We start from the raw sequence: 21,950 nt of genomic DNA, 5'->3' as shown, positions 1-21,950 counted from the left end.
GTTCTAAGACATCATCGTTACTCAAAACAACAAAACAGCATACCTTCCCGCCTTCACTTTCCTTGATAACCATGTAGGGTTCTGCACAGTCTCCAATCTCTCCCTGCTGAAGGACTTTCTCAATCTGCCAATAAAAACAATGTGAAAATAAAGAGCATGTGTTATAGCCACAGCAGGGAATCTATGTAACCATCACAATGATGTTTTATGACACTAATTGACAACATGGGAAGATGGCTATGATAGGTCTTTTCATCGAAAGATAACTGGAATGAAGAATATTATCCACTTTTGTTGAGGAAAAAAAAAAATCCTGAAGGCTTAAGGAAAGGGTAATAATGGTAGCTCCACACCAAACATCAGCAACAGTTACCCATGTACAGTAGGGTTATGGGTGATTTTTATTTTCTTCCTATTGCTGATCTGTATTTTCTATTTTTAAACAATAAACATGCATTGCATCTACAATAAAAATAGAATAAAAGTTATTTTATAATGCAAAGCACAGGAGACATCTATAGGAAGTGAAAAGCTCATTTTCATGATTGTTGCTTACAATGTAAAAAAGAGATACGGCCTGTCCAAAAGTCGGGTTAGGGACTGGAACCCTCCACAAAATGAATAATGAACAGAATAAATTATCTGTAATTTTCTTCCTTGTATTTCCTATTAGGGTTGCTTCTCTTGCTTTAACCATCCTGGAAGGAAACTGGAAAGCAGAGGGATCATCCAGCCGCTCTCTTTGCTAACTGGTTGATAATATGAATAAGTGCTGGAAAAACTCAAGTATTTATACCACCTTACAATAAATACTTGCCGAAGGGGAAGGGAGGCTGCATCTTCTAACTTCCTCTAAAACCATAAGGGGAAGACAGAATCACCATCAGTAGCCCAAGGCCTATTCCTGTGAGGCCAGACATGCTGCCTCCCTCCAGCCCTTTCATCAACCCTGACACCAACATTCCTCTCGCAGCACCCACCATCTCTCTGCTGGGTTCAATAATTTGCTGCAGTGGCCACATAGAACTCACAGATTGTGGGGTTTATTAGGGTAGCACCAGGCTACAATTCAAGTTCAGAAACAACGCTCAGTCTCTCTCAGCCCACCGTCTCTCAGCCAACAGTCTCTCTCAGTCTCCTGCCCAGCAGTGTGTGTCTCTCAGTGTTGCTCTCTCAGCAACATGTGTTTCTCGGTGTCTCTCTCTTGGCAGCACATGTTCTCAGGAGTGTGTTTCTCTCAACAGCATGTCTTTCTCAGTCAGCAGTCAGAGAGACTTCCCCTGCCTCTAGAAGGTCTTTTTGAGCATGGCAGAGTGGCCAAACTAACCAATCCCAACATCAGAATTCTATACACCTGAGAGAGAGCAAACTTCCTAGAAAATTACTTGGTGCCACAGTCAACAGAAATACCCCAGGTGGATAACTTTAACAGAGCTCCTTTGAGAAAACAAGGCTGCAGGAATTGATGAAATATCCATTGAGATGTTTCAATAAATGGATGCTGAGCTGAGGCACTTACTCATTTATGCCAAGTAATTTGGAAAACAGCTACCAGAGATCCATATCTGTACCCATTCCAAAGAAAAGTGATCCCACAGAATGTGGAAATTATCGAATAATATCCATATCACATGCAAGTAAAATTTTGCTTAAGATAATTCAAAAATGGTTGCAACAGTATATTGACAGAAATACAAGCTGGATTCAGAAGAGGTCATGGGATGAGGGATATCACTGCTAATGTCTGATGGATTTTGGCTGAAAGCAGAGAATATCAGAAAGATGTTTACCTATGGTTATTGATTATGCAAAAGCATTCATCTATGTGGATCAAAAAAAATTATGGATAACTTTGTGAAGAATAGGAATTCCCAAATATCTAATTGTGCTCAAGTGGAACCTGTACGTAGACCAACAAGCTGCTGTTCGAATAGAACAAGGGGATACTGTAAGGTTTAAAATCAGGAAGGGTGTGCGTCAGAGGGTCGTATCCTTTCACCATACTTATTCAACCTGTTTGCTGAGCAAATAATCCCAGAAGCTGGACTATATGAAGAACACAGCATCAAGATTAGAGGAAGTCTCATTAACAACCTGTGATATGCAGATGACACAACCTTACTTGCTGAAAGTGAAGATGACTTGAAGCACTTACTAATAAAGATCAAAGACTACAGTCTGCAGTACAGATTACACCTCAACATAAAGAAAACAAAAATCCTCAAAACTGGACCAATAAGTAGTATCATGATAAATGGAGAAAAGATTGAAGTTGTCAAAGATTTCATTTTACTTGGATGAAAAATCAACACCTATGGAAGCAGCAGTGAAGAAATCAGTCATCGTATTGCACAGGCAAATCTGCTGCAAAAGACCTCTTTAAAGTGTTGAGTAGCAAAGGTGTCACTTTGGTGACTAAGGTGCCTAACCCCAGCCATGTTATTTCAATCACCTCATATGCATGTATGATGGACAATGAATAAGGAAGACAGAGAGTTGATGCTTTTAAATTGTGGTATTGGAGAAGAATACTGAAAATACTATGGGCTGACAGAATAACAAACAAATATGTCCTGGATGAAGTGCAGCTGGACTATTCCTTGGAAGCAAGAATGGCCAGACTTTGTCTCATCTACTTTGGTCAGATTGTCAGAAGGGACCACTCCCTGGAGAAGGATATCATGCTTGGTAAAGTGGAGGGTCAACAAAAAAAAGGGGAATACCTTCAACAAGATGGATTGACACAGTGGCTGCAACAATGGGCTCAAGTATAGCAAGGATCGTGAAGATGGCACATGACCAAGCAGTGTTTCATTCTGTTGTACACAGGGTCACTATGAGCCAAAACTGACGCAATGGCACCTAACAACAACAATATTCATCTGTTGATGGGCATTTAGGTTGTTTCCACTTTCTGGCTATTGTGAATAGTGTGCTGCAATGAACGTTGGTGTACAAGTCTCTGTTTGAGTCCCTGCTTTCAACTGTTCTGGTTTCTACCTAGGAGTGGAATTGTTAGGCTGTATGATAATTCTGTGTTTTCTTTTGAGGAACCGCCAAACCATATTTCACAGCAGCTATACCATTTAAAATTCCCATCAGAAACAGATATGAAGGTTCCAATTTCTTCTCCACAGCAGCACTTTGAGATCAGTGTATATTATTCCCACATAACAGATGAGAAAACTAAGCCTGAGAGAGATTAGCCTGAAGCCTGAAGTCATATTGCTACTAAGCCGCAAAACCAGGATTCAAACCTAGGGCTGGATGAATCCAAAATGCCTCATCTTTCTAGTATTAGGCACAGAATATTCTTCTATTGGGGAGGAGAACTGAGAAGGAAATAATAGAACCTCACAGAAGACAAGAAGACACTCTCTGACACCTCTTTCATGGGGACATCAGAATATGCAAATCAGATCATGTTTAACTACCTTAACAACTAGGTAGATGTCTGAGGATGGGTAGGTGACCGAGAATACTGCAGATTTCGCCTGGCTTGACGGGGCCACGGAGGGGGTATGAGCCCGCAGAAAGCCTTTGAACTGATCCGAGTTCAGGTCACAGTGGAAATTTTCTGAGATCTGTAAATGAGAAGCAAAGTGCACAATAAGTTACACTCAATATTCTCATGGTCTAAAAATGGTTTTAAAAAAAGAAGAGTGAAAAAGCACAGGAATGAGTGTAATCAAGGATGTGCTTCACGATGAGTCACTGTTGGAAAATCCGAGAAATATTTTGCAATAATTTTTAGATATCTGGACACCTTTTGAGAGAGATTCCTTGAAACATTTACATTTTTATTAACCAGCGGGTATGTCCTGAGTACCAATGAAGGTAAGAAACAAAGAGAGAAACTTCCTGTTCTTTCAGTGGGTGGTTCTCAAAATGCTCCCCGAGCAGCAGCAGCAGCTTTACCTGAGAGTATCCAGCAATGCAAGTGCTTGGGCCCTACCCCAAACCAAAAAAAAAAAGCCAAACCAGGTGGCATGGAGTCAATACCAACCCATGGCAACCTCATGTGAGTCAGAGGAACTGCGCTCCATAGGGTTTTCAAAGCTGGGACTTTTCAGAAGCAGACTGCCAAACCTTTCTTCTGAGGTGCCCCTGGGTGGATTTGAACAGCCAGCCTTTTGGTTAGTAGTCAAGTGTTTAACTGCTGCATCACTCAAGGAGTCAGATCTACTAAATCAAGAAGTCTGAGGGTGGGTCCCAGCAATCTGTGATTTACTAAGCCCTATAGGGGCCATGGTGGTGCAGCACTCAGTGACTGACTGACTGCCAACCAAAAGGTTGACGGTTCAACTGAATCTAGTGGCTCCGTGGGAGAAAGACCTGTCAATCTACTTCTGCAAAGACTTTTGTTTCAACTCACAGTGACCTCATGTGCAACAGAATAAAACACTGCCCCATCCCGGGTCATCCTCACAATCTATGTTGGAGTCTATTGTTGCAGCCACTGAATCAATCCATTGACTATAAAGAGTACAGTCTAGGAAACCCTATGGGACAGTTCTCTGTCACATGAAGTCACTATAACCCAGAAGCGATTTGGCTGCACCTAACAACAACATAAGGTATTTTGGTAAGTGTTTGAGAACTGCTTTATACCACTGAATTGGGAGTCTATTTGTTACAGCCATTAACCTACCCTAATACAAATCTCGAAGGAGCCCCTGGTGATGCAGTGGTTAAGCACTCAGCTACTAACTGAAAGGGTGGTGTTGTGAACCTACCAGCTGCTCCACAGGAGAAAGTCTGCTTCTGTAAAGATTTATAGCCTTGGAAGCCCTACGGGCAGTTCTACTCTGTCCTACAGGGTTGGTATGAGTCAGAATCAACTCCATGGCAATGGGTTTTACAAATATCAGTGGTTATTAATATTTACTCAAGAGACACGTGTTTTCACAAGTCCACAATGGTTATAGGTGAAGAGAGGCCAACTTGCTCTAGTTTTGCTATTTTTGTTCTCTTTTAAGAGTTTACAAGACAACTAACCACAAAAACACTCAAAAGGATTCTTGGGTCACTGTATTCTTTTTAGCTCGAAAGCACACTACACTTGGTGAGGGCTTCATCAGTGGCGAATGAAGATCTTTACCACCAAGATGACTTCCAGTAACAATGAGCCCATGTCACAGTGCAAAACAGTCCCAAGCTGAGGAAACATTCCGTGCCTACCCCAGCTTGTCCACAACGTAATTAATTGCTTTGTTTTACACTGTGCCTACTCTTTCATTTCTCTTTGTATCCCAACCTGGCCACCACCTTCAGCAGGTCTTTCCCTTAAAGATTCTGCAAAGAAAAATGGCCAGTGTACCCAGACCATCTGTCCAAAAATTGCCAAGGCCTCAGACCCATCAAAGGTCACATGCTTTCAAACCCAATGTGTTTTTGCTGCACTGAAGTGAGATTTACAAACAGGAAGCCAGAGTCACGGTTGATCTGCGTGCCTCACAAATGGGGTATCACAGGCCTTAGGATTTGGGCTGCTTACCTTTTTCCGCTCTTTAACATCATAGAAGGCAAAGCTGGCGAACAGAGGCTCAATTTCAATCTCAAACCTGTGCAAGAAAGAAATAAATGTTGACAGGGTTGAGACTTAGCTAATTTTGAGTTTTCTGCAAGTAATGGTTAAAAATGCACATAGGAAATGGTTAAAAATGCATACATATTTGGATAACTCCATGCACATGAGAATCACATTGGGATATTAACCCATTGCTGAGGAGTTCATTCCAATTCATAGCACCCCTAGAGGACAGAGTAGAACTGCCCCCAAAGGGTTTCCAAGGCTGTCAATCTTTACGAAAGCAGATTGCCACATCTTCCTCCTGAGGAGTAGCTGGTGGGTTTGAAACACTGACCTGTTTGTTAGAAGCCAAGTGCTTTAGCCACTTGGCCACAAGGGAATCGACTCAACGGCAACAGGTTTGGGTTATTACTTGGATATTAGTAATAATACAGGACACTCATGGGAAATTCCTCACCAGTTGAAATCATGATGGATAATACACTCACCTGAAAAATGCTTGGGGCAAACTCCCAAAGAGTTTGTCAAAATGCAAATTTCCTGGTTCTACCTCACTGAACCAGGATCTCTTATGGTGCTGGTGGGGGAGGTAAGGTCTCCCAAACCTTGCATTTCACACAAGCTCCCTATGTAGATTCTATACCCACTGAAGTTTCCCCCCCAGAAGATCCCTCCATGAATGAAATGGCGTTACAGTTCAAATTAAAAGATCTTTCTCTCCCTCAAAACACAAAGTAGAAAAATACTTTTGTTGTCTTCTTTTTTTCTCACTACTCTAAGTATTTACAATGTAGTATTAGATCTCATTCCTTCTCGATCCTTAAGGCTTTATATTTCACTCAAAAGCAAAACTCAAACATTCCTATATTTCAACAAGTTCTTAAAAATTCCCTCGAAGATAAAATCTATAGGATTAGAAATAGAATCCTACCATTAATGTCCATTGGGAAATGTGTGGTTTTAACACTATGACTGAATTTTTTCTATTCATATTTTAACCTTTTAGATTTATTACAAGAATTTTCTTTCTTTTATCCAGTTTATTCAAAGTTGTAGGACATGATCTTGGTCCATCTCTCCTCTTGCATGCTTATGTTAGTTGGATACGATTTAAGACACACATGGGGTCACCATGAGTCAGAACCAACTCCAACTGGTTTTTAAGTAGACCAAGTATACCAGGCAATATCTCAATTCTATTTAATTTCTCCTTTTAAAAAAAATCACTAGAAACTGCACTTGACAATTTCCCTGGAGAGAAATCCAAGTGACTCCAGTTGTGTTTTTATAGCTCATATGTATCTTAATGGGGCATGTTTTCCCACTGTGAGAGCAGCTGCAGCTTGTTTATTGGAAAGCTCTAGAAGGCTTGGTGACAAGCATTAGGGGAGAATTCCTCTGTCCCAAACAGCAGAGTCACTACATTTAAAATCGGCCTGGCCAGGCATCCTGTGGGGGCAGGGCGAGTGCTCTGACAATGTTGACAGTTTCCTAAAGGACACTCCAGTCAGGTCACCATTCAAAGTGTGTTGGCACAGAAGCTGGATGACCCTCGAAACTGTCACCCTGAGATAATCTTACCTTAAATCAAAACTATCCCCTCAAGTCTTCTAAAACCCAACAACAGTCTAGCTTAACCAGTAAAGAAGGTCTGTCTTGAGCTTTGTGCTCTTTTAAGAGCTATCTCTGTGGGATCAAATGGACAGCAGCAACTCCGAAGGTCAGATAGGGGGGCAGTGACTCTATGTCAATAGGGGAGAAACAACCCAGAAGGGAGGATGAGAGCGGTTCCACAGCTCGAAGAATGTCATCAATGTCACTGGATTACGCAAGTAGAAATGGCTGAATTGGTGTATGTTCTGCTGTGAGTTTTCACAACAACAAGAAGAAATAAAACAAATTATTTAAAATAAATAAATAATGATAATTTTATAAATACATAATATAATAATAAGACTATCATTCAAGCTCTGATGATAAAGACTAAAAGGTAAGGTGAATCTTAATGCCATAGCTGGTGTGTTTATTGATACTCACTTCAGGGTCAGCAACTTGACCAGTATTCTGTTGCCCAGATGTTCCTTAGGACATTCTGGTACCGGACGTATTTCCACAGCATCCTCCTATTAGTAATCACATTGCAAAGAAATCATGAGTGGATTTCCTGACAGGGTGGATGTGCAGTTGGAATTAGCTGAGAAGGGAAGGCTGCCACCGCTGCCCAAGGCAATTTGTGTTTGTTTGCTTCCAATAGCAGGACAACACTCTAACTTTTACAAGGCAGTTGATTCTCCAACCCCCAACCATCAGAGTCAGCATTTACAGCAAGCCTTTTCTCTTTTCAGAAACCCAAGCTGGGAAGACAAAGGGACTGAGGGAGGAAGGAAGGAAATGGGAACACGGCTATGACTTAGGAACATCCACCAGCTGGCACTGCAAAATTTCACACCTGTTGTTCATTATTTTTATTTATTTATTTATTTTGCCTGCTCCGAGTACTCATGCAGAATATTTCTCCTGCCAAAGGGCATGACTAACTGTAACAGTCTCTTTCTCCCTTCATTGTTTTTTTAAACAGACAATAGAGATTTAGGATTTAATTTACAGCTTCTATCTGATGGCGTAGTTCCTAAGGCATTTGACTGCTAACCAGAAGACTGGAGGTTCAAACCACTCCTTGGAAGGAAGACTGGGCAATCTACTTCCGTACAGATACTGCCTCGGAACCCCAAGGAAGGGTTGCTATGAGTCGGGATCGACTCAATGGCAGTGAGTGTGGTTTTGGTTTATACAGATAACAGCAGTGAGTTTGGTTTTGGTTTATACAGATCTGCCTGGTAGAACTGCTGAAATTCTAAGTATAAAAGCCACATAGTGACAAATTAAAAGATACATATGCTTATTTTACCATGCAGGGCTAAAGACTTACAGCTACATCAAGTCCTTATTGTGACTTTTTCTCCACCTGTCTGTCCGCATGTTATTCTGTGGTGACTTGCATGTGGCTGTGATGCTGGGAAATATGCCCCTAGTATTGCAAATACCATCAAGGGTACCCAAGGTGGACACGTATCAGCGGAGCTTCCAGACTAAGATAGCCTAGGAAGAAAAGCCTGGTGATCTACTTCTGAAAATTAGCCAAAGAAGGCCCTATGGAGCAAAAGCAAATTTCTGTTATGTTGTTCATAGGGCTGCTATTCACAGGAGATGGCAATAGCAACTACTGTTAACTTGTAACATTTAAATCTGAACTACCACTGTGTCTTAATTATATTAATCTGTGGAGTTCCAGTGGCTTAGTGCCTAAGGCACTTGACTGCTAACCAGAAGGATGGTGGTTCAAACCCACCAGCCACTCCTCAGAAGGAAGATTGGGCAATCTACTTTCGTAGTGATATCACCTTGGAAACCCAAGGAGGGGTCACTATGAGTTGGATCCGACTCCACAGCAGTGAGGTTTTTTTTTTTTTTTTTTTTTTTTTTTTTTTTGGTGTGCAAAGATAAGGTCCCTGGGGGGCAAAAAACAGTTCAACATTCAGCTGCTACCTGAATGGTCAGCAGTTGGAACTCACCTAGAAGGTACTTCAAAACAAAGCCCTTGCAATCCGCTCCCTCACAGCCTAGAAAACTCTATGGGGCAGTTCTACTTTGTTACGTGGGGCCACCATGTGTCAGTTTCGACAGCATGGAACAACAACAACAGAGATCATATAATTAAATTTCTCGGCATTATGGACTGCTAGACAGTGACAATGAACGTCATATTTTCCCTCCAGCTCTCAGTGTCTCCCCCACAACCCCCAGCCTGAGACATGCACCCACCTCGTCTACCGAGGGGTAAAGAGCGAAGAGCTCAGCCGGCCGATTGGCCCTCCGGGCCTCCTCATTCTGACGCTCAAAGTCCTCGGCGCTGACGCATTGCAGGAGGTTTTCAAGCCGCTGGTCAGGCTGCAGACTGCGGAGGTCAAAGTCACAGGCAGTGAGAGGACCTTTCCCAGACGTGTCACACAGCACGTGCAAGCTGCGGGGGCCTGTCTGTGCAAGAAGACATGCCTTTGTATGAGACAATGTGGTCGAAAATGAGGCTCAGAAATCTAGGATGTCCCAAGACTGCTCCAACTTGGGCCTACAGAATCTAAGGTCTCAAAAACCAAACCAAACGCATTGCCATCAAGTCAGATCTGACTCATAGCGACCCCTCCTTGAGTTTCCAGGCAGTATCACTACAGAAGTATATTGCCCAACCTTCCTTCCGAGGAATGGCTGGTGGGTTTGAGCTGCCAGCCTTCTAGTTAGCAGTCAAGGGCCTCAAGGAGTTTGATAAAAACGATGCCTTCACTCATAGATCTGACTATCACCAAATGAAATCTCTCTTTTCCAGTCCTGGGATGCATGTAAGCCAGACTTTGAAGGAAAGTTTGAAAATAGCACCACATTCCAATGAGTTCTGGAGATCTGCTTCTGAAAAGTTACAGCCTTGAAAACCCTAAGGAGTAGTTCTACTCTGCACACATGGAGTCACCATGAGTCAAAACTGACTCTACAGCAACTAACAACAACAATAACGTCTCTGGGCATGGAAGCTCCAAGGGCTTCCTGGTTGTTAATAAACATCAACAATACATGTGGGAGGGTAACACATCTCCCTTAGGCACACTGAGGCTCTGCATAGGGAATCCTTCCAGACCTCCCCTCTGGGTCTCTTCATTTGTATCCTTTCTGTTGTAGTAAAAACTATAATACTAAGCACAGTGCACTCTCGACTTCTGTAAGTCATTTTAGCACATTATTGAACCTGAGGGAGTAGTGGGAGCCAGCATGGCAGAAGTGAGGGAGATCTGAAGACCCCCAGGTTTGTGACTGGCAACTGAAGTCTTGGGCAGACCTGGCAGGCTGTGACTTCTGAGGTCTGGCTGAGCTCCAGGTGGTCAGGGTTAGAGGAAGTGCTGCAGGTGTAAGGGAATTGGACTTGGATCAATAGAGGTCACTCAGTTGGTGTCAGAGGAACGGAGTTGATTATAAGAAGTGGAATAGATTTGATGGACAATGCTGTACCATAATTACCATGTTTTCCAGGGGAGGAAATGGAAGCACAGTGGGGTTAAGGATCTTGCCCGAGGTTATAGTGTTGGATATAGCATAACTATAAAGAGAACTGGGGCATACTGGCTTCAGAGCCTGTTAATCCCTCTGCAGAGCTCTGGTGGCACAATGGTTCAGCACTCGCTACCAACAATAAAGGTTGGCAGTTCAAACCTACCTAGTGGCTCTGCAGGAGAAAGACCTGGTGATCTGCTCTTATAAAGATTACAGTCTAGAAAACCCTAAGGGGCAGTTCTAATCCATCACTATGACTCGAAAATCAACTGGGCAGCACCCAACAACAACATGGCCTAGTAGTTACTTAGAAGCCCTGGTGGCACAGTGGTTAAGCACTTGGCTGCTAACCAAAAGGTTGGTGGTTCAAACCCATGAGCCGCTCAGTGGGAAAAAGACGAGGCAGTCTGCTTCCATGAAGAAATCCTATAGGACAGTTCTACTCTGTCCTCTAGGGTTTCTATGAGTCAGAATCAACTTGACAGCCATGGGAACTTGTTTTTTATTTATCTATCACAAAGGAACCCTGATGGCGCAGTGGTTAAAGCACTTGACTGCTAACCAAAAGGTAGGCAGTTTAAAGCCACCAACCACTCCTCAGGAGAAAGATGTGGCTTCAATGAAGATTAAAAACCAAACCAAACTCACTGCTGTCAAGTCTGATCTGACTCACAGTGACCCCTCCTTGGATTTCCAACGTGGTATCATTGTGAAAGTAGATTGTTCAATCTTCCTTCCAAGGAGTGACTGGTGGGTTAGCAGTCAAATGCCTTAGGTACTATGCCACCAAAGATTACAGCCTTGGAAACCCTGTGAAGCAGTTCTACCCTTTCTTCTAGGGTCACTGTGAGTTGGAATAGACTCAGCAGCAATGAGTTTTTGGTTGTTGGTGGCAGAGTGGTTAAGTGCTGGGCTGCTAGCCCAAAACTTGGCAGTGGGGACCCACACCAGAGGCTCCAACAACAACATCCTGCCTTGGAGACTCCACTGAATTGCTGCAGGCATTGTTACAGAGATGGGCCTGAGCTGCCCCCACCCATCAGCTAGAGCCCCACCACTACCATCTACTTACTGAGCTCCTGAGTTTACATTGAACACCCTTTATGTAGATACAAAAAAGTCTGGGAAGTCAGTGTCACCGACTCAGATTGTTCCCCCTCCTCTTTGTAACATTCTGCCAGACTATCCTTTATTCTAGTTAAGCCCACAGCAGAACCCCGTAGGGACCAGATGGCCCAGAGGACCTCGTGTGGAGGGGAAGTACCTGAGCGCTGCTGGGCTCTGTGCACTCCAAAGTCTCTGACTCAAATGTCTGCTTCTGCAGGGTCTTGTGAAAGTCTTTTCTGGATCCAGTCTTCTTAAAACCACAGCTCTCTGAACCCCCTTGATTTCTTTCATGGTTATGATTATTTAATATGTGAAGGGAGAGACAGAAGACAAAGACATGCAAAACTGTTAGATTCACATGAAAATAAGAGCTTCCAGTGGACTTGGGGCTAAAAGTATCTGCAAAGAGAGGACCTAATAAATCATCACATCTACTTATGCCCCACCAGGCCCTATTGTCATGACATACAAGCTAGCAGATGCCACTCAGAGGGGAGGTCATTAGGCTGTGGAGCATTTGGCTGCCAGCTGAAGCCAGATGATGACCTCAGTGTAAGAGGCTTGGATAAATCTAGCAGTGCCTCTCCTTGGGTTTCCGAGGTGGTATCACTATGGAAGTAGATTGCCCAACCTTCCTTCCGAGAAGTGGCTAGTGGGTTTGAACGGCTAGCCTTCTGGTTAGCAGTCAAATGCCTTAGGCACTACACTACTAGAGCTTCCATAGCAGTGCACAGAAGTGGCAAATAAAGATTGTTTGAAGATAAAAACAGAAGAAAATATTTTATCTGCACAGCCCTGTGCTTAAAAAAATGAATACAAAAGGAAGGGGCGTGGTTAAGAAAAAAAACAGAAATTGGTGCTTTAGCCATCAAAAATCTTTGCTAACATTTTCAAGCTACACTCCATCAATACTAGCAAAGGTTGTGTTTTTTTAAAAAATGTGTAGCATGGAAAGGGCATAAAATACAATGTCTAGCACTTTCCCCGAGAGAAAGAAACTAGAGCCTCCCGGAAAAGGCAATAAACCTAAGTTGTCAAATTATAACTACAGAAACCAGCAGGTGCGCTACTCCCTATTTTATGACTCAAAGGCTTCCAGGAAAACATGCAGCAAAGCCAAATGCACAAACATGCTGCCATCTTGCCTGAATTCCCACATTATGAAAAACACCATGGACTAGGTTGGTAAAGAGATGTCAAGGGAGGTTAAGGATTTATTAGGCAGCTCAAATAGCAAACCCAGAAAGTGGAAAATGTAGGAGAGCTGGGAAATATCCAAATGCAGTGTTTAGAACTCTTTGGCATGGAGGGTTACACACAGTGGTGAACACAGAGCAGGGGCTCGCTGACTTCTGGTTGATTGGATCAAAGGAAAATTACAAGGTCCCAATGTCACCTGTAGGGAGGATGGTACTCTCTCCTTGGATATCACTGTGCTTTGAAGACAAGCAATTTTTTTTTTTTTTTAGTAAAAGGATACAAGGAACAGCAAAGAAGAGAGCCAAGACACCTTGGTGATTCACTCAATTTCTCCTGGTCATCTGGGTTAGTGGTTAAAACATTTGGCTGCTAACCTAAAGGTTGGTGGTTCAAACCCACCAGCCACTTTGTGGGAGAAAGATGTTTCTATAAAGACTGACAGCCTTGGAAAACCTATGGGGCAGTTCTACTCTATCCTATAGGGTTACTGCGAGCCAGAATCGACTCGATGGCAGCACGTTGCCTTGAGTTTTAACCCAGACCTGTGGAGCTGTGGTCCCTGGGAAGTGCAAATATTTAATGCATTCAGCTACTAAGCAGAAGGTTGGAGGTTAGAGTCTACGCAGAGGCAACTCAGAAGAAAGGCCTGAAGATCTAATTCCAAAAAAGTCAGCCACTGAAAATCCTCTGGAGCAAATTTAACACACAAGGCGTCACCATGAGTCAGATGCAATGGAAGTTTTTTTGTTAATGACAACACAGTGAGACACTGAAAAATCCCCGTTTATGGGGGAAAAAATGCCCAAAGGAAAGAAATGATATGAAGTAGTTCTAAGATTTAAAGCAAACAGTGCATTAAAATTCGATTTTCACTCTTTATACTTGCCCTTTGTCTGTTTTAGGATCTGTATATGCTAAGCAGTGTTGAGGGATGTTCAGGGTCATATGTCTCTTCTCAAAAGAATCATCTGGGCCTACAGAAGTCTATTGCAGGAAGTAGTAGCACTAAAGGCCTGTTGTATGCTGAGCTTAACGACCAGAACTGTGTCTGCTTTAATTTTACTTTGTGTCTCATAAAAGGAATCTATTTACTAGAGTGCTGACTTACAGATGAACATTAGCCACACGTGCACACACATGCACATACACATGCATGTATGCAAACACACACATGCATACACACACACACAGAGGGAGACATGTGCCTGCATCCATGAAGGTCAGTGGTCATCCTCCAGTCTCTTTTCTCTGAACCTCTGTCTCTTCATCAGATGAGGCAAGAACATGAGGTGACTTCTAAGATTTTCCCCTCAGTTTAAAGATTTTAGTATAAAAAGTTCATACACCATACCTGAAGTACTTAAAATTAAATTTTCTGCTCAAAAGATGCATACATTGTGGGGGCCTGTAATATATTTTGCTATCATCCCCTTTGTTGTTTTATGCAAACAGGCACTTACTCTCCTTTTAGCCTTCCATTTTCCTAAGTGTTTTCTGGAACTCTTTACATGGGCCCTGTCTTAGTTCTCTAGTGCTACTATAACAAAAATACCATAAGTGGGTGGCTTTAACAAACAGAAATTTATTCTCTCGCTGTTTAAGAGGCTAGAAATACAAATTCAGGGTGCCAGCTCTAGGGGAAGGCTTCTTAACTTTGTTGACTCATAGTTTGGGAGGAAGGTCCTTATCTCCTGTCAGCATCTGTGGGCCCAGCATTCCTTGGAGATCTCCATGTGTCTAGGCATCAGTCTTTCCCTGGATCTAGGAGGTTCTCAGCACAGGGACCCTGAGTCCAAAGGATGCAATCCACTCCCAACTTTTCTTTCTTGGTGGTAATAGGTCCCTCTCTCTCTGCTTGTTTCTCTCTCTTTTTAATCTCTTATAAGACACAGGTGATACAGGTCACACCCTAGGAAAACTCCCCTTACAGCAAATCAGGGTTGTGACCTGAGTAAGGATGTTGCAGCATCCCACCCTAATCCCTTTACAAGTGATTGACTGATCACATCATGGGGAATCAGTACATCATTGCATAACTGGCAAATTACATCACTACATAAATACCAATGAGAACATGGCCCAGCTAAGTGGACACATATTTTGGGGGAACACAATTAAATCCATGACAGGCCCCAAAGCCATTGACAAATGACTATTTAAAAAAAAAAAAAAAGTTACAGGATATGATTAAAAGTTTATGTCACAATATATACTCTCTAACCTATATATGGAGTCCTCTCTCACTGCTGTTGAATCACATCTGACTCATAGTGACCCTTCCTTGGGTTTCTGAGGTGTTATCACTACAGAATTAGATTACCCAGCATTCCTTCTGAGGAGTGGCTGATGGGTTTGAACAGCCAGCCTTCTGGTTAGCAGTCAAATGCCTTGGGCACTATGCCACCAGACCTTCTATGGAGTCCTTTAGAGAGGTGCAAACAGTTAATTCATTTGGCTGCTAACCAAAAGGTTGGAGGTTTGAATTCACCCAGAAGTGTCTCAGAAGAAAGGCCTGGTGATCTGCTTCCAAAAAATCAGCCACTCAAGTAGTAACTGGGATCTTAAAAGCTAGCAAGCTGCCATCTAGATGCAACGATGGGTCTCTTCTCATCCAGAGCAAAGAAGAATGAAGAAAACCAAAAATTAATGGAAACAATTAGTCCTAGAGACTGGGACACCACCCAATCTGCAGCCTATACAACTATGAGACCAGAAGAACTAAACGGTGCCTGGCTACCACTGTCATCTACTTGGAAGGAGATCTATGTAGGAGATCCTCGATAGAGAGGGAGAACAATGTGGAACAAAACTCAGTATCATTTAGAGAAAGAAAAAGGGGGGGGGGACCAGGTTTGCTGGTCCAATAGAGCCTGTGGAACCACTGAGACTATGGCCCCTAGCTGCCCATCAGCTGGAATTGAACCCACACCTGTAGCTTCCAGCCAAACAAAAAAAACAGTCATATGAGTTGAACATTTCCCTGAAGTAGGTACACTACTTGGAGAGAACAATCATGGGAGAAAGAAGGGCTGCTTATGAACAGGGAGAAATCTCAGGGGGCAGGAGTGCATAGAGGAATGGACACAGGGAAGAGGTAACTATCGGGAGGAAGTGGAAGGGGAGCTGTTGCACTGTGGTAAATTGTAGTCAATGTCATGACACAAAGTGTATGTGAATTGCTGTATGGAAAGTGAATTTGCTCTGTAAATTTTCACCCAAATCACAAGTAAAAAAAAAATATATATATATAGGGAAAAAAAAAAAAATCAGCCACTGAAAACCCTATGGAGCACAGATCTATGCTAAAAGACGTTGGGTTGCCATGAGTTGCCGTGAGTTGCCACAAACAGGCTTTTTCTTAACCTCTATATACATCACCTGACTGTGGAACAGACCATCAACAGCTCATACGCAAGTTCAAGTTGAAGCTGAAGACAATTAAAACAAGTCCACAAAAGCCAAAATATGACCTTAATTATATCCCTCCTGAAATTAGAGACCAACTAAAGAATAGATTTGATGCATTGAACACCAACAACCGAAAACCAGAGGAACTGTGGGATGACATTAAGAGCGTCATTCATGAATAAAGGAAAAGGTCATTAAAAAGATAGGAAAGGAAGAAAAGACCAAAATGGATGTCAGAAGAGACTCTAAAACTTGCCCTTAAATGGAGAGTAGCTAAAGCAAATAGAAGAAATGACAAGATAAAAGAGCCGAACAGAAGATTTCAAAGAGCAGTTCGAGAAAACAAAGTCAATTATTCTAATGAAAGGCACAAAGACCTGGAGTTAGAAAAACAAAAGGGAAGAACATGCTCAGCATTTCTCAAACTGAAAGAACTGGAGAAAAAATTTAAGCCTCGAGTGGCAATATTGAAAGATTTTATGGGCAAAATATTGAATGATGCAGGAAACATCAAAAGAAGATGGAAGGAATACACAGAGTCACTATACCACTAAGAATTGGTCAATGTTCATCCATTTCAGGAGGTAGCATATGATCAAGAACCAATGGTACTGAAGGAAGAAGTTGAAGCTGCACTGAAGGAATTGGCAAATAACAAGGGTTCGGGAATTGATGGAATACTCATTGAGATATTTCAACAAATGGATGCCACACTACAGGCACTCACTTGGCTATACCAAGATATTTGGAAGACAGCTACCTAGCCAGCCAACTGACCGGAAGAGATCCATATTTGTACCCATTCCAAAGAAAGGTGATCCCACAGAATGTGGAAATTATTGAACAATATCATTAATACCACACACAGTAAGTAAAATCTTACTGAAGATAATTAAAAAAATGGTTGCAGCAACATATTGACAGAGAACTTCCAGAGGTGCAAGCTGGATTCAGAAGAGGACATAGAATGAGGGATATCATAGCAAATGTCAGATGGATCTTGGCTGAAAGCAAAGAATACCAGAAAGAAGTTTACTTGTGTTTTCTTGATTATGCAAAAGCATTCAATTGTGTGGATCATAACAAATTATAGATAACATTGAGAAGAATGGGAATTCCACAACACTTGATTACTCACAAGGAACCTGTATATAGAGCAGGAGGCTGTTGTTCAAACAGAACAAGGGGATACTGCATGGCTTAAAATCAGGAAGGGAGTGTGTCAGAGTTGTATCCTTTCATCATAGTTATTCGATCGTATGCTAAGCAAATAATGCGAGAAGTTGGACTATATAAAGAAGAATGTGGCATCAGGATTGGAGGAAGACTCATTAACAAACTGCAATACACAGACAACACAATTTCGCTTGCTGAAAGTGAGGATGACTTGAAGCACTTACTCATGAAGACTGCAGACTACAGTCTGCAGTATGGATTACACTCCAATATACAGAAAACAAAAATCGTCACAACTGGGCCAATAAGCAGCATCATGTCAAATGGAGAAAAGATTGAAGTCATCAAAGACTTCATATTACTTGGTTCTACATCAACACCAATGGAAGCAGCAGTCAAGACATCAAAAGATGTATTGCAGTGGGCAAATTTGCTGCAAAAGACCTCTTTCAAGTGCTGAAAACAAAGATGTTTTCTTGAAGACTAAGGTGAGCCTAACCCAAGCCATGGTATTTTCCAATCACCTCCTATGCATGTGAGAGCTGGACAATGAATAAGGAAGACCAAAGAAGAGTTGATGCTTTTGAATTGTGGTGTTGGCAAAGAATACTGAGAGTACGATGGACTACTAAAAGAAATAACAAATCTGTCCTAGAAGAAGTGTGGCCAGAGTGCTCCTTGGAGGTGAGACTGGCCAGACTTCATCTCACCTACTTTGGTCATCTTGTCAGAAGTGACCTTCTCTGGAGAAGGATATCATGCTTGGTAAAGTGGAGGGTCAATGAAAAATGGGAAGGTCCTCAACAAGATGGCTTGGCATAGTGGTTGCTTTGATGGGATCAAGTATAGCAGGGATTGTGAGGCTGGCACAAGACCAGGCAGTGTTTCATTCTATTGTATATGGGGTCTCTAAGAGTTGGAGATGACTTGACACCTCCTAATAACAACATACACACCAGCCTCAGGATTTGTGCTATGGAAAATATTCAGACTGGCGTCTTCTATGGCTTTGTGTGTCTGAAACCAGAGCAAACACCCTGACCTTCCTCATTCTAGACTTAGTATCTCCTTCCCCATTTTAAAATCTCAGAAAGTTGCAAAGTTCCCTGTGGCAGCCAGGGTAGAGGTGGCTGGGAGGAGTGGACAGGTTGGCAAGCATGAAAAGATGCCTCATTTCAGAACCATCAGTCACCAAAAACAGGAACCACAACATGGTGGGTAGTGCAATCCCTGCCTCATTACCCTACCCTGGCACCTGAGCCAAGTATGGCTAACTTCCTGTTGAGCCTCTTCACAGATGAGAAAGACGGGGAAGTAGGATAAGCAGGGGAGAAACCATTCTCATAAAATAAACATAACCTTTTACCTCAGAGGAGAATACTTCTCTTCAGACATGATTCTTCTACATTTGGAGACATTCCAGAGATCAAACATATTGCAAGAACATTCTTGTTGGAGGCAATGTGATGGGAGAGAAAGAGTCTGGACTCAAAGGTCAGAAAGGCCCAAGTCAGATGTTGGTTCCCATGTCCTACCTGTGACACCATGGTCAAGTTACTTAACTTCTCTGAGCCACAGTTCCCTCAAGTGTGAAACAGGTAAAGCATTGCTCATTGCAAAGGGCTGCTGTGAGGGTCAGAAAATAATACATATTCCTCTTCTTTTTGCTTGTCCCTTCCCATTCTTTCCTATTCATTTCCCTCTTCCCCTTCTGTACAATTTGGTCCTAAACCCATAAGGTACACCAGAAAAAAGGTAGCAATCCATGCCTGGGGTGGAAGAGGCATAGACCAGGAGACCCAGAATGGAAGCCCAAACAAGGTGGAAAACTATGTGCCATCAAGTCAACTCTGATTCACGGCACCCCCATGTGTGTCATAGTAGAAACTGTGCTCTACTGGGTTTTCAATGGCTGATTCTGTGGAACTAGATTCCAGGCCTTTCTTTCAAGATGCCTCTGGGTGGACTTGAACCTCCAACCTTTCAGTTAGTAGCAGAGGATGTTAACTGCTTACACCAATGAGAGAGAGGACATCTATTTAGGGAGGGCTCCCTGGCCTGGAGAATCAGAACCAAATGGTACAAGGAGGCATCCAAGCTTGCTTTCGCTCATTCTTCCAGTCAACAAATGTTTATGAAGCATCTCCAGAGAATAAGGCACTGATGGGGGTACAGAGAGGAACACACAAGGGTCCTGCATCTGATGGAGTCCCTGTCCTAAATGAAGCCACAGTCTAGTGAGAAAGGTCACATAGATGGCAGGGGAGACAGCATTTAGAGAAGGGATTAGAATTTAAGGTAGAGTATGACAAGGGCTTCTAAGAAAAATACAAATAGCATGTCTCGAAAATCCAGAGAAGAGAGCCATTACTGCTAGCCAAATTGGGGATGGCTTTGTGAGAGCTTTGCCATTTGCACTGAGATTAATAGATGTGGACTGTGGAGACCATGAGCACACGCACAACAGGTCAAGAGCAGCTCAGAGATGTCCACGGCTAGTTTGGCCTCTGTAACTGCAGAGACAGATATGTCTGGCTTCTTTCCTTACTTCTAGAAAGCAAACTGCCAAGCTCCTTGATAGCCAGCACACTGCTTGTCATAATAAGCAATTATTGATCAGAAAGACATTTTTATGGTGTTTTGAGAGTAACTGAATTATATGCACTGATGTGTTTGAATTTTAATTGTTTACCAGTTCACTGAGAGTAAAAGATGGAGTCATAAAACAGATGATACCCCATTCCCTGATATCACACCTCTCCTTGAGCATGAACTTCCCACAGAATTACCTTAATAACCCAGGATGAAGCTGCCCATATCATTCATGAAATGTTTCATTGTCACTGCAGATAACACTCCAAGAATAAACAGTAGGTAAACATATTTAATTACTGACGAGTTGAACCCTCCACCAAGACATCAAGAACATTCTGAAGTTAATCACTCTTTGGTTCATTCAGAGAAGATGACAAAGGAAATCATGCTTAGACTATGCAATGTCACCCAAAGGATGCACCAAACTTCAATCCACACAGAATTATCAAACCATATGGAAAGAAGATGAGATACACAAGCAATCGTGACACTGTTCTACCCATGAGACCAAGGGTCATTTTCAAAGTCACAGAGAGTGCATAATTACCGTTTTTAGAGAACGGGCATCAAACCTGCTGCTACAGACACAAAGACAGAATGGAATTCATCCAAGAAAGCTACCAGTCTAAATAACACAGCAAACATTTCAAGAAAGGAAATACATTTTCCCTAAAAGGAGCTGATATACTTTGTGTTTCTCTGTTGTTTAATCCTTCCCCATTGAGTTAACAAGAAAATCTAAAACGTGCCTCTACCCTTCATAGGCAGCACCGTTGGTCTGATTCAAAAGTCTCAATTACAAAACTTGAGTGGCAAACATTTTGTTAAATTATGAGAGTGGGAGGGAACACAGGTGGTCATTACTGCATGCCTCTGCCCCAAGTGGGATCTAAAGCCATTATCACAGAGAGCAAAGATATAAAAACCTGACCCTAGATAGTATGGAGAAATGTATTATCAGCAAGGAGATAATGGGGGAAGATAATTCAATCAGTCTCTGACCGCCTGCTTCTGGTTGGCAAAGACACATCCATCAAAGACAAAGTGACTACATTAAACACGGTTCTTCAGAAAGAAGCCTTTAGACAAATGACTAGGGGTATTTTTCCATTGGGTATTAAAATATATGGGATAGAGTTTGGGGTTGATCCCTTTGACATGCTAACATAAAAGCTTTTTATGAAGTCTTTCGATCTTATTTAACTTGGAAAAAGTACATTGGATAAGTTGAATGGAAACTAGGTAAGACCTAAAGTATAAGGCTTATGATTTTCCAAATCTTATCTTTATTCCATGGATTTACAAATCTATAGTGCCCTTGATGTGAAATCTACTCTGGATCATTAAATTAAAATAAATTCTTAGTAAGATTGAGTTACCTCCTTATTTTTTTCCTTTGCATAGAATGCCTTACAATTGGCCTAAATTAAATTAGTTGTCAACAAGGCACGGACAACTGAGCCATGTTCCTTAATACTATTTAATAAATAGCATAAATAGTGGCTAATATTTATTGAGTTATTACCATATGCCAGGAAGTATTCTGAACACTTTCCATATGCTAATTTATTTTTTATATAAAACAAAACTCATAAAGTTGGTACTATTCTAATTCCTATTCTCCTGATGAGAAAATTGAAATACAAAGAAATAAAGCAATTTGTCTGAGATGACACAGCTAGCTCCCTGGGTGAAGCACTGGACTATTAGCCTTAAGTTGGAAGCTGGAAGCCATCCAGGAGCATCAGGAGACAGGCCTGTCAATTTCCTCCTGAAAGGTCACAGCCTTGCAAACCCCATGGGGCACAGTTCTACTCTGCATACATGGAGTCGC

General features: G+C 42.2%; 1 protein-coding gene across 1 annotated transcript in view; it reads right to left on the bottom strand.

Moving 5' to 3' along the window:
* The window catches only part of LOC103210666 (dedicator of cytokinesis protein 8), a 249,080-nt gene that overhangs the window by 199,649 nt on the left and 27,481 nt on the right, over positions 1 to 21,950 (bottom strand). The window contains exons 4-9 of the mRNA XM_007956577.1: positions 11,895 to 12,021; positions 9,356 to 9,568; positions 7,571 to 7,656; positions 5,498 to 5,564; positions 3,435 to 3,584; positions 44 to 124 (exon numbers count right to left, since the gene is read on the bottom strand). Coding sequence (XP_007954768.1) covers positions 44 to 124; positions 3,435 to 3,584; positions 5,498 to 5,564; positions 7,571 to 7,656; positions 9,356 to 9,568; positions 11,895 to 12,021 — 724 coding nt within the window. The remainder of the gene's footprint in view (positions 1 to 43; positions 125 to 3,434; positions 3,585 to 5,497; positions 5,565 to 7,570; positions 7,657 to 9,355; positions 9,569 to 11,894; positions 12,022 to 21,950) is intronic.

The sequence above is a fragment of the Orycteropus afer genome, unplaced genomic scaffold (genome assembly GCF_000298275.1).
Source record: "Orycteropus afer afer isolate SDZICR_OR568_19922 unplaced genomic scaffold, OryAfe1.0 scaffold00637, whole genome shotgun sequence".
NCBI lineage: Eukaryota > Metazoa > Chordata > Mammalia > Tubulidentata > Orycteropodidae > Orycteropus > Orycteropus afer.
The sequence above is the reverse complement of the archived record's forward strand: the minus strand, read 5'-3'. Positions and strand labels throughout refer to the sequence as shown.